Raw genomic sequence first — 13,345 nt, forward strand, 5'->3', positions numbered from 1 at the left:
GCATTAAGGGACCTCCAGAAAAATCAAAAAAAATTTTTAATCAAGAAGCCACTTTTTGATGGATCGTAATTTTTTTAATGTACACCTCGTAAAAAAATGTCAATACAATCAAGCAAATGTGCATGCGAGGTGAGCTTATATGGAATAAAGCAACGACAAAAAAAAACTAATTCATTATAATGAAGACGAGAGAAAAAAAAAGTGAATGAGGGATTAAAAAAAAAATAATTTGCCTCGCTTGCTGTTGGCTGTTAAATAACATTTTCGTCATTTTTCGTCATATATGGAAACTTTTCATGTCCATGTCGTTGTTGATGAATGCGCGTGAAAAGGGAGGAGAAATTCAATGCATATTATAATATGAATAAAGCAGACAGGGATTCTCTTGTGTGTTTTGTGAAGCTCATCATTATTATCATATTACGGATAAAGGTAGGTGACAATGTGTTTATATATGAAAATTTTCTCATTTCTTTTTTTTTTTTTTGTCAGCCGTTAATGTTTATAATGTGTGTTTGTGTGCAAATATAAATGTTTAATCGCCATGTACACACTTTTGTTTGATTTACGTACGAGCGACGAGAAGAGAATTAACACAAAAAACTACAACAAAAAAAAACTGTAGATTTCCCTAATGGATTAATTTTAAGCTACTTGTCTGCAATGATGACAATTTGATTTGATGACGACACAAAACCTACCTTCGTACACGGCAAGCAGTGCCTCCGCCTTGTCCGATCCGACGTTATTTTCAGCGGCGCATTCGTACGGGGCCTCATCCCGTCCCGAGCGAAGGGGCTCAATGCGGAGCATCGAGGCGCCATTTAGATCCGTGATGGTGTAACGTGATTGCGTTGGACTGATGCGTTTTCCGTTTTTGCGCCAGGTGATTGTGGGTTGCGGGTCACCTTTGGCTTCGCAGTAAAATGTCGCGACATTATTCACGCGAGCAAACTGGTTGAATGGACGTGCGATAATCTCTGGCGGCTCTGCGAAACAAGAGAGAGAAAAAAAAGGATAAAATTAAAATCTATTCATGACTAAATTTGAGTCAAATCCCATTTTGTTGCATGTTTGTTGGTTTAACTTACGTGTCAAGTACTGAATGAAAGATAAATCCGTAAAATTTACATCTGTAACCGAGAATCATGACTTGTTTTGTATTTGTTTCGACATTGTTAAAAAAAATTTTTTTTTTCGGTCTAATACTCTTAAAAGCATCAATCCAGACAATTTCATTCTCACACGGCACTCTCGCAATCAACTTAATAGCTTTCCGATGCACACACGTGTCTTTCGTTCACCCTGAATTCAAAAACTTTTTTTTACTTCGTGCATTTATTCAAATTTCGCATAAAAAAACGCATCGTCGTGTAAGATTTTTTTTTCACTGTTACCTTTTTACACTTTTTTAAAAACATAAATAATAAAGTATATGACATGTACCACTAGATTGTAAGGATAACAAGTTTTTTTTTGCTTTTCATAATAATTGTATTGTTCCAGATATTCAATGGAACTTTGGAGAAAGCGGAGAAAATAAATGAGACGTCGTTCACTTTTGCTGTAAAGTATAGTCTCAATGATATCAGTTGCAAAAAAAGTGGATTATATTTAACAGCCAGGCATCTCCATTTGTCACTTGTTTACGAGAAGAACTTAAGTATCAAGACACGTAATAAACTTCGCAGATAATAGTTTATTTTTTAGAAGGCATTTTGAAAAAAATTGATTAAAAAAGGTTTGTTTGATTGGAGTTTTTGTCCGTATTGACTTTAAAAAAAAATTAAAGAAAATCAGAAAAATATTTTTATCAAATAAAAAAAGGTAAAAAAATAAATTTTGAAAATAATACATTTTTTATAATAAATTAATAAATTTTTATAAATAATTATATTTATTTTAAAAAAAATGAAAAAAATAATTTGTAAATAAAATTATAAAAATAATTCTTAAAAAATATCACAAATTTTTTAAAACAAAATTTTGATTTTAAAAAACTTTTAATTTTATTTAAAAATTAATTTAAATTTTATTAGGCTTAATTCAATTAAATTTTTTATTTTTTTTTAATTTAATTTATAAAATTTTATTATAAAACTCTCAAGATACTCAAAAAATATATTTATTTAAATCAAATCAAGTATTTTGTTTTTTTTAAACGTACGTTTTATATAAAAAAAATTAAATTTATAAAACTTTGAAATATTTAAAAAAAATATATTTTTATTTTTTTTTTTTTCGTTTTTATTATTAAAAAAAATAATATTTAATATTTAAAGATTTCTAAACTAAATTATTTTAAAAATATTATAAAACATTTTAATTAATTTTAAAACAATTCCAGAAATTCGACAAAAAAAAAATAAAAAAATGCGATCAAATTATTCCTTTTCACATCAACTTTTAAACTTCTTCTGTCACAAACGACGAAAGATATTTCTTGATGGCATGTTACCTACTAACCAAGAATTTGTTGTTCATTTCGTCGCAACAGCTGGTGCCAACATCCCGTCTTAAGACTAAACTAAAGCGGATTTTAAACTAAAGTAGGGGCCAACGACGATGCTAATAACAAAAAGGTATGTGATATTTTTAAAAGCTGCAAAGTTAACGGCACCTGAGTCCGCAGCACACTAAAAAAAAAACACATAATCTTGTGCGAAAAAAGAAAACAAGAGAGAGAAATGGAAAGGAATGTGCATGAAATAATAATCTCCATTTTCCTTCCCTTTTTCCTCCAAAACATTTTTATTATTTTAAAAGTCAAATAATTGCCACACTCTGAAATACGAGAAAAGGCAATAGATACCTTCCGAGTAATTAAATCGGATATTTGCTCTCTCTCTCTTTCCCTCGTGTTCCGTTAACTATAGAGGACAGAACCTATCGGAAATTAATTAAACACGAGAAAAAAAAAATGTTTTGCATATTTTCAATGTAAATGAGCAAAAAGATTCTGGTTACAAGTGTCTGTTTTTTGAGAAAATTTCCTATTAAAATATTTATAACAAGGTATCGAGACCGTAAAATTCATGTTACGATATGATGTTTTCTTGTTTTTTCAGTAATTTTATGCGAAGCTCGTCTCATCGAACACAACAGAGGAGACAAAATCGGGTTTTTATGCAAACAAAAAAGGACGCAATCGACTGTGAAACGATTGATGGACCACATTTTCCGTGAAAAATGCTTCAATCGAAGACGGGCATGCCATTGAAAAAGGATCAAATTTCAAAGTATTTGTGTAATTGTTGGGAAAAAAAGGAGTATTTGTTCACTTCCTGTCTTTTTTCTGACATTCACGAGGGAAAAAGAAGGAAAAAAATTTACATCACATGTTTGTTTGTCTTAACAGGAGCAAAAAAAAATTTCTCATGTAGACTCGCAATGACAGGCAAAGGACATGTTTTTTCCCCACTTGATGATCGCGTTAAAGAACATCGATTTAACAAGCTTTTTATCTGCTTTGGCAAACAAACAAGAAAAAATTTTACACGTCGACCCGAAGTGCACTGTTTACTTTAACGTCGCGACAAATTTTTCTTTTGCTCTTCAATCCGTCACTAATGGATTCAGTTACCTTTGACACCTACCTGGTAAAAGGTGATTGATTACACTTTTTTTTTCGCGCTGCGTGCGTTTTACTTTCGATTTTTTCTTTTGTGCAATTCGTTAGGCTCGCGGCAGTGTCGCGGCTAGATTTTTCGTATCACGGAATGCTTAATTTGACAGAAAATTTGTCGACGTCGCCGTCAAGGTCGAAAGCGCTTTCAAATGTTTCTTTTGGAATCCTTTTGTTTTTTTTTTCTTTTTGTTTTTTTTTTTTGCCTAAAAATCAACCCCATTTTTTTCTTTGTAACAAAAGTTCATAAAGTTGAATGTTTTGTTGAACGTCCTTAAAATGTCACATTAATTTTGCGGCAAAGCAAATCGAAGAAACTTTTGTGCGCGCGGTTTAATATTTTTTTCGTCATTCGTTGACATTTTACGCTTTGCATTTATGATGATATTATTTTATTTTTTTTTGCTTTGAAATTAATATTAATTTGAGATTTTTTGTTTGTCAAAGTCGTAGAGGAAACAACAGAAAAAAAATTAAATGCTGGTTCGTCTTTGATACGGCGCGCGCAAAATGTCTCATATTTTATCACAAAGCGAACGCTGGGTGCACAAAGTCTAAATCATAGACGGCTGTATTGTTTGCTAAGGGCAAAGAACAAAAGAGAGTTGTTTGCGTAACGGTGTGCCGTGCGTCTCTGAATAGAACAAGGTATCGAATTAATGAATTTTCATGCACGCTTTGCGTGTAAAAGCTTGACTTGTTTTTTTCTTCTTTCCTTTTTTTTCATATTCAGTGCGATTCATTTACGGCTGGCATTTAGGATGACCCAGATTTAAGGCGCACATTAGTTTGACAGTAAAAGACTCTCTCAATGCATGCGAATTAAATTTGACTAGCACTTGACCCATTATTCGAACAGGTCTCCCTAGTCACGATGTTGCTACGAGGACTATTTGTGAAGATATACATTACAACAACAAGCAGGGAAAATAATGAAAGCTCGTAGAGGAAAAAAAAAGTTAATTAAATCATATTTATCTGGATATAAAAGAGAAGTGAATAAACACAAGAAGTTTACTTATAACACGATTTTTCCTCAATTTCATATTTTTTGCTTTTGTGTGTTCGTTCGAGCAAGGATGATGCTTTTCTATTGCGTTGAGGGGTGCCAATGGCTAATTCATTTCCTTTCATGCGCTTTTTTCACCTCAAATTGGAGAGAAAAACGGAAACAGTCGGATTACGACATATAATATCATTATTGCTTTTTGTTCGACTTGAGCTGCTAGTTGTCCATTCATGGGATGGCTAACAACACTTACACGTTCACTTGAGTTCTGTATTAATTAAATACAAGTTTGAGTTTAAAGGATGTCGTTTGATAATGGAATTAATCGCATTTTTTCGCAAATTCGATTTTTGTAGGGTTTCTTTAATTATATTAATATTTTTTCACATATTTTTTTCTTTCGTTTTTCTTTTTTTTTGCAAAATATTTTTCATTTATGTAATTAAATTAAGGAATTAATTTCAAAGCTCAAATATAATTATTTTAATTAAATTTAAATCTTTCAATTGTATTTTGAAATTTTATTTTTAATTAAATTTGCAAAATATTTTTTTAATTAAATTTTTTTTTTTTAATTAATTTCAAAGCTCAAAAATATTTATTTTTATTAAATTTAAATTTTTCAATTGTTTTTTGAAATTTTATTTTTAATTAAATTTAAGTAAAGAAAAATATTTAAGTTTTTTTACAATTTTTTATTTTAATTAAAATTTTTTTTTTTAATTAATAAATAAAATTAATTTTATTTTTATTATTTTCTTTATTTTAATTTATTAAAAATTTAATAATTTTCGAAGTTTTTAAGTATAAACAAAATTTTTTTTAATTAATAAAACATTCATAAAGCAAATAAATTAAAAATATTTTTTTGATTGAGTTTAAAAAATAATTTTGAAAATTGATAAAATAAATAAAAATATGTGCGAGACCTAATTATTTTTTTTTGTTCAAAAGTATGGAAACATATTTTCAAAAACTCCATTTGGACAAACTAGGAATAAAAATTTAATATTTTTTGGTTAAAATACATTTTGGATAGAAAAATGTCCAAATTTACCAAGCCTTTAAAATTTTTATTATTTTCTTTATTTTAATTTATTAAAAATTTATTATTATTTTTTTTATAAACAATTTTTTTTAAATAATTCATAAAGCACATAAATTAAAAATATTTTTTTTTGAGTCTTAGAAAAATAATATTGGAAAGTATGAAATATTTTAATAAATTTTTTTTTTTAAAAATGATTAAAATTTTGAATTAAAAATATAATTGAAATTTAATAAAATTTTAAAAATATTTGGTAATTTTGAATTAATATATTGTCAAAGCTTCTTTGGATTTTTTAAATTTATAAAATTAATCATAAAAATAAATAAAAAAATAAAACAATTTTAAAAATTAATTTGATTTTTTAATTTAAAAAAAAAATTAATTAGAAATCAGTAATTTTTTTTACAAAAAAACTTTTTTTTTTAGAAATTTTACATAAAACTGAAGGACAGACAGTAAAACAAAATAAATCCCCATTTTTTTCGAAATCCGTCACAACACGATAAACAAAAGCATGAAAAATTGTAAACGTAGAAAGCGAGAGAGAGAAAAAAATTACACGCCAAGCAGACAGAGTCCCAGCTTTACCTTAATTATATTACTTCATTATTATTGTCGCTATTATTATTGCACGGACTTGTTGTTGTTGTTGCTACTACTGCCGTTAGTTTACGTAAATAAAGCATGACAGACGATTTGTGTACAAAAAAGGAAAAACGGCAAGAAAAGAAGTGTGTGTGACAAATCAAATGAATGAGCGAGTCGCATGATTTTTCACTTTTTGTTTGTACGTTTCCTGTATGCTTATTTCGATTGTCGACTGTTTCGCCCCCTCTCTGCTTGACTCTCGACCAGCTCATTTGATATTCCGACAGTAATTGAGTTAATATTTAGTTATAAGATGATTTTGCATGAGCTCGAATGCCAAACGCGGTATTTAGCGTAGCAATTATTTTTCGTGCGGCAAATAATCGAAACAAAAGAGGTACAAAGTGGATGTTTAAGCATGACGGACAGCAAATCATGGGTTTGTGATTGGAGCAAACAACAAAATATCTATCTCGGAATGGAAAAATGTGCGTACCGGGAAAACGAATGTAAGACAGATATTATTAACATTGCGATAAATATTGGAAAAACATTTGATTGAAGGAATGTTCTGATGGGAATTGATTGATTCCTTTATGAAATATGAGAAGTTTCCGTGTGTTTTTTTTTACTCGTGTAGCAGAATGTGCGTTTAATCGTTTCTTCCTCTGCAGCCATGATCGATTCGACCTACTTCATATTTGCTGCGATAGATTTCCTGAATATTTGATAAGAGTTTCTCTTTTTCTGCTCTCTTCCAGAAAATATTCGCATAAATATTTAATGGACTTTACAAATAAATATTACAACCACGTAAAAAGATAATGTAGGTTGGACATGAGAGTTACCAGGCAGTTCCACAGGGACAATTATGATCATTATTATCATGAAATACTGTTTCTTGTTACACACATTTGATTATGATTATTAGTAGTTTTTCGTGTTTGTTGTTTGTTGCCAAAAAAAGCCGAAAAAAGTTATTTTCTGCTCGTATTTCATGCCAGCCCCTTATCAATTTTAATTCGGGGTCAAATTCTTTCGTCTTCTTCTCACTTGACATGCTTTGTAACGTACCCGTGCCGACGCCATATGAAAACGTTCCGAATATAACCGATGATAATAATGATCTAATAAATAATGTATCTGACTCGTTTCTCTCTTTTCCGTGAATTTATTTGACAATCGCAAAATAATCGATGAAGGGATGATGGAGACAACGAATGAATAGAATTTTTAAATAATTGACCTTTAACAAAAAAAAATATTTTTTTGTTCAAGTGAGACTCATTAAATTTGTAAATTTTTTTTTGCAACTTTTTTAGTTTTTTTTTAGGTTTTTGTTATTATTTAATTTATTATTATTTTATATTTTTGTTTAATGTAGTGCACTTTTTTACATTATTTTTCTTAGTCGACCACCTGAATTTATTTCGTTATTTATTAGAGCGAATTTATTACAACAATATTTTTTGTTGTTGCAACAAGGAAATAACAAACGCTTGGGACAATGAATTCCACGAAATAACAAAATTTCTTAGATTAGAATTAATTTCATGGTCTAAAATATAATAATTAGTGATATGTTCTTAAATTATATTTTATTAAAAAAATAAATAAATTTTAATTAAATTATTTCAAAAATTAAATTAAAATTTTATTTTTTCTAAATTTTAAAAATATTTTTTAAATTATTAAATTAAAAAAAAATAAATTATTTTTAATAAAAAATAAATAAATTTTTAATTAATTTATTTTTATTTTAATAAAAAAAAACGTTCAAAATTAAAAAAAAAGAATTAAGATATTTCATAAAATTAAAGAAAAAATAATATAATATTTTTTTAAATTATTTTTTATATTTATTTTATTTTATTTAATAAATTTTGGAAAAAATTAATTAAATCAATGGAAACTAGTTTTTTTCAGTTAGTTAGGCCGTTCCAAATTTTTTCCGATGTTTATGTCCCAAAACATTTTTTTTCAAAAACAAAAAAAAGTTTTGAAATACTTTTTCATACAAAATGACAAAATGTTAACCAATTTGGGCCCTTAATGAATATTTTAGTAGTTTTTGTGGTATTTACATTGAGATTTGATGATTTAAAATTGATTTCAGAGTATTTCGTGTTAAAAATTTAAACAAAAAAATTTCATCAAAACACTTTAATTGCTTAAAAAAATCAAAATGCAAAAATGAAAATTAAACAAAATGTTATTTAAAAAAAAAAATACTAATGCGTTGAGCTCCGTATTAAATGTGAAAACAAGAAAATATGTTTTAAATATCACTTGCAATCCGATAGAATTTTTTCCATTCAATAAGGAGAATTTTTCCTATTAAAATCACCTTTTATTGCAATTTCTATGTAATCCAGGTAATAAAATTACATAAATTGAAAAATATTTATTACAAGACAATGAAAAAGAATCCTAAACAAAATTGTCTGAAAGCAACCTGGCATGAAATGGGAGAATTTTTTTTTGTTTGGAACAAATAAAGAACAAAGAAGATTCCTTCCTGTGCATTGTTAGAAGAGAGCAGAGAAAATATTGCAGGACCTCCCACTATAAAATACGAATTTTTGCATTTCTATAAATTACCAAAAAATAAAATAAATAAAAAAGGAACGTTTGGTTTTATTAGCAAAGGTAAGTAGAAAGAATTGCAAGAGCGGTCCCTAGCCGTTCATGCAAATGATGACGTCGAAACACATGTTTTTATGAAATATTATTATTATTCATTGAAAATCAGGTACGGGCGAAGACAGGTAACGCAGCAAAGGAGCATGGCAGGAAAATTGCTCAGAAAATAAGACATGACTCATGATAATCCCAACAAAAATCTCAGACACACACGCAAAGCAAAAGACATGTGGCAAGGAAAAATGCTTAGTATGGCACTTGTGTAAATTAAGATAATTTATTTGAAGACGTCGTCCTCCTTTTGCTGCTTTGCTCATTTCTCAGTTATTTCCCATCCTTGTCGTATTTTTATTTTATTTTTATTTTTTTGGAACAAAGCATATTAAAATTTATTGGTGTTCCTTTTTATTTTTTTTTACAGCAACAAACGTTCACATGCGATAACCAAAAGGTTCTCATATTTTTATGAACCCGTGCCATATATTATTGTTATTATGAGTTTTCTCGTGTATGTTTAGTGCGAAACATGATGACAGGTGAAAACTTGGGGAACGAAACACGATACATTTTGCATGTGCGACCTACGGAGGAAATTCGAGACGAGATTTAAGACAAAATACCATTTTTGGGGGAAAATTGTTATTAAGTTGAATCATCAAGTGGCGCCATTTGATATTTGCAAGACGAAAAATTAAATCAGGCGGAATTAAAAAGATTGTCAACTTTGATCTGTGCAAATTTCCATGGAAAAATTATTTTTTATAAAATTTTCATTTTTTTTCAATTGCAAAGAAATCATCCAACCGAGAAATTTCCTGGATGTCAAAATTCATCACTAAGGAAATATTTGAAACTTTTAATGACAATATAACAACAATGAAAGTTGAGACGAAGAAAGAGAAGTTATCTTCATTAGAACATTACCCATGTCTCTCTGATAAACATTTATCATCATCATATCGTTGTTGTCGTTGTTGTTATCGTCATTTTACAAATATTTTCCCAAAATTTAATTAACATACGTATGAATGTCGCATGTACCAAATTTATCTCGTGGGAATGGTTCCGTTATGTACATAACATTTCACCGCATCTAGTCGAAATTGAATTCAAACGGGTTACGGGTTCGAGTGCAAATAAGTGAGACACATGCACCTTTAATCAGGAATCACGAGCAATGCCACATCAAACAATTATTTGCTACATTTATCCACCAAAAAGGTAAATTTTAGATTATAGATTTTAAATTAATTTCATTTGCCAAAAAGAATTTTTTATTTGCCCAAAAGTATTTTTTATGTGCCAGAAAAAATCGAGCCATTTTTAAAGAGAGCAAATAAAAGTAGGTATTTATATAAATTTTAATCAGTTAAGAGATCTTGTTGGTTAAAAAATCATAAATTTTACTTTTCAAATGAGGAAAAACTAATTTTAAATTAAAATTGTTTGAATAACTTTACAAAAATTAAAAGGAAATTCCTAAATTTTGACTTTTGTTTATCTAATAAAAATTTAAAAAATTTTTTTTCGAATCAGAAAATTCAAAAAATACTTAAAAATACTTAGTTTGTCAAAAAATTATATTTTCACAGATTATTTTTTATTTTTTTCTATTTTGTATTATTTTATTTTATTTGTTTTTTTTTTTTTTTTTTTTTTTGTTAAATGAAATATAAATATTTTTTGATTATTAAATGATTTTTTGTTAATTTTTTTTATATTTTTCTATTAAATATCTTTTAATGAATATGTATAATTAAAATATTATTTATTTATTTTTTTTTTTTTTGAAATAATTTTTTTTTAAATATTTTTTAATAAAATTTATAAGTAAAAAATTTTAATTGAATAAATTTAAAAAAAATACACAGTTTAAAATTAATTACAAAATATTTTGTAAAACTAAATATTTTAAGCTAAAAGTTTCAATACCGTGTAAAACCATTCCATCTCAAGCTATAATTTCTCGATCGATTTTATTTTCTAAAAATAAAACAAAAGATCGCAAACTTTTTCCTCCGTCTTCTAATCAAACCGAGAAACGACAAACTTTGTGCCGTAACAAATCCATCGATGAGACAGGATTAATTTGAACCAATATTTAGTAAATGGAACCGCACAACAGTAAATATAATTGCACCAGATTGCTCTTTGTCACAACTAACACACAGCTAACGTCGATATTTATTCACCAGGCAAGCAAGTAGCGTTATTTGCCTAAAATCTGCAAGTGATCAATGTCGGTGGTTCGCAACTAAAATTTTTCTCTGTTGTTGCGTTCAACCTCAAACCTTAATTTTTAGTTGCAATTTTTGCTGAACGTAAAGAGAGCAGGAAAAAAATGTACAAACATAAATTTAGTTCATCAAAGTTTTTCCGAACAAACTTTCCAATGAAAAAGAATCAATATATGGAAATATTTATTGTTTTAATTGGCTTCCTGCATGCATTTTCAATAAATATGTATATAAAAATAAATGCAAAAGAGAGATATTGATATCTTGTAAGTCTGGAGTGAATGACAAACGGTTGGCAAGGCAAAGCCATTGTTACCGGAACTTAGAGTGAAATCCCATTTTTTTCATATGGCAATGGACAAATAACATTCGAAGTGCTTTTTACTCGGACAAGTGCACTTTAATTTTATTTCCAGACTGTGTTTGTGTGTCGTTGTGTCACAATTGAGAAAGGGAAACAATTATTACATTTTATTGTATCAATTTTTTTTTCAACACACGATGTAAACTTTTTTTTTTATTTTTTTTTAGACAACATCAAAAAAAGCGAAGAGAAGTGGCCATAAAAGCGGATTTTCTGGGATTTCGAGTAAAATGACAGACAAGCTGGATTGGAGCAGACTTCCGTTCAAACACGCAATTGCTAAAAAATACATTTTGAGTCGCTTCTGTCCAAACAACATGCAAACAGTGCACACACTCCATGATGTTTGAAAGGGAGAAATTACACAGAGGCACCGACATATTATTGACAATGGAATCGTTTTTCCAATCATGTTTGCAATCGAACTAAGCCATTGTCCTCTTAACTTCTCTCTCGTTCGTTCGTTCGGTGTGTGCGACTGTGTGTTGATTGCCATGGCCCAAACTTGTATGGTTTATATTGTTATTTCACTAAAAATTGCCTGTTTGCATTTCTGGATGTTATTTTTATATTTAATTTAACATCATTGTGAGTGTAAATGCACATTTTGGACTTTTGTGCGTTCCATCGTTAGTAGTTTGGTCGTTTGCTCGGAGATTCGATTCGGATATGGCGAAGCAATATGCAATAGCTTTTGATTTTCGAAATTTTTCAAAGGAAATCAATTTTATCACAGTTTGACTGCCCGACAAGATTAAAGGTAAAATTGGGGTGAAATGATTTTCAGAAGAATTTTTAATTTTGGTGACAGATCTAAAAGAATTTTACGTAAAAATTTAGGATTGAAAATTTTTTTTTTATTTTATTTATTTATTTTTTTTTTAAACCGGCTTAAGTTTATGATTAAGTCAAGATTTAATATTTTTTGGCTTTTAATTTATATTTGTTTAAAAAAATTGTAAATTATTTTGTTTTAATTTAATATTTTTTTTTAATAAATTTAATTTAAATTTTATTTTATTTAAATCTAAATATATTTTTTTTAATTTTTTTTTAAATAACAGTTTAAGTTAAAACGTCACGTAATTCAATAACTTTTATATTTAAAATTTTCTTAAAATTTCATTAAAATTTTTATGATTTAAATTAAGTTTAAGTCAAAATATTATTTTAATTAATTTATTTGTGTTCATTTAAACTTAATTTTTATTCAGAAGTTTTTGTATTAAGTTGTGTCTTAATAATTCTTAAAATTAGCCTAAAGTTAAAATTTTTTTCAATTTAAGGTTAAGTCTTAAAAAATTTTTTAATCATAAATTTTAAAATTTTCGATCAAATAAAGACTTTGACTCGACTGAAATTTACTTAAAAAGCGCTAAAGTTCAAATCACGCAATGCAACTTTTAAAAAATAAAACGAACCATCAAAACCAATATTTGGAATGCGTGGAAAATTGAAAATACGGTTATTTATAAAGTCCTACATGTCAATTTAAGGGAAAATTTGGCGTAAATTACAAGTAATTGATTTTAAATAAATTTGTTGGATTGAACGAATTTTTTTTTATTTTTCGGGAAATCACAATGAAAAAAAATGTCATCAAATCAAAAACGTTCCAAAAATTGAAATATTATTATTATTTTTTTATATAAACGATCAAAATCCCTCAAGAAATCCCTTGACATTTTCTTTTATTTTTCACACACACATAAAAAGACGACATGGTTCGCATAAAGAAAAAAGGTAAAAAAAAGATTTTTTTTTCTATCTCTCAGAATTATTACGTTCTCATCTCGGTATGAGTTTGGTACGAGTCTAGTATGAGTAC

General features: G+C 27.7%; 1 protein-coding gene across 2 annotated transcripts in view; it reads right to left on the minus strand.

The window, feature by feature from the left end:
* Positions 1–13,345, minus strand: part of LOC134832576 (tyrosine-protein phosphatase Lar) — a 62,661-nt gene that overhangs the window by 24,598 nt on the left and 24,718 nt on the right. For both annotated transcript variants that reach the window (XM_063846641.1, XM_063846640.1), the window contains exon 4: positions 702–989. In XM_063846641.1, coding sequence (XP_063702711.1) covers positions 702–989 — 288 coding nt within the window. The remainder of the gene's footprint in view (positions 1–701; positions 990–13,345) is intronic.

This window comes from Culicoides brevitarsis, chromosome 2, assembly GCF_036172545.1.
Source record: "Culicoides brevitarsis isolate CSIRO-B50_1 chromosome 2, AGI_CSIRO_Cbre_v1, whole genome shotgun sequence".
NCBI lineage: Eukaryota > Metazoa > Arthropoda > Insecta > Diptera > Ceratopogonidae > Culicoides > Culicoides brevitarsis.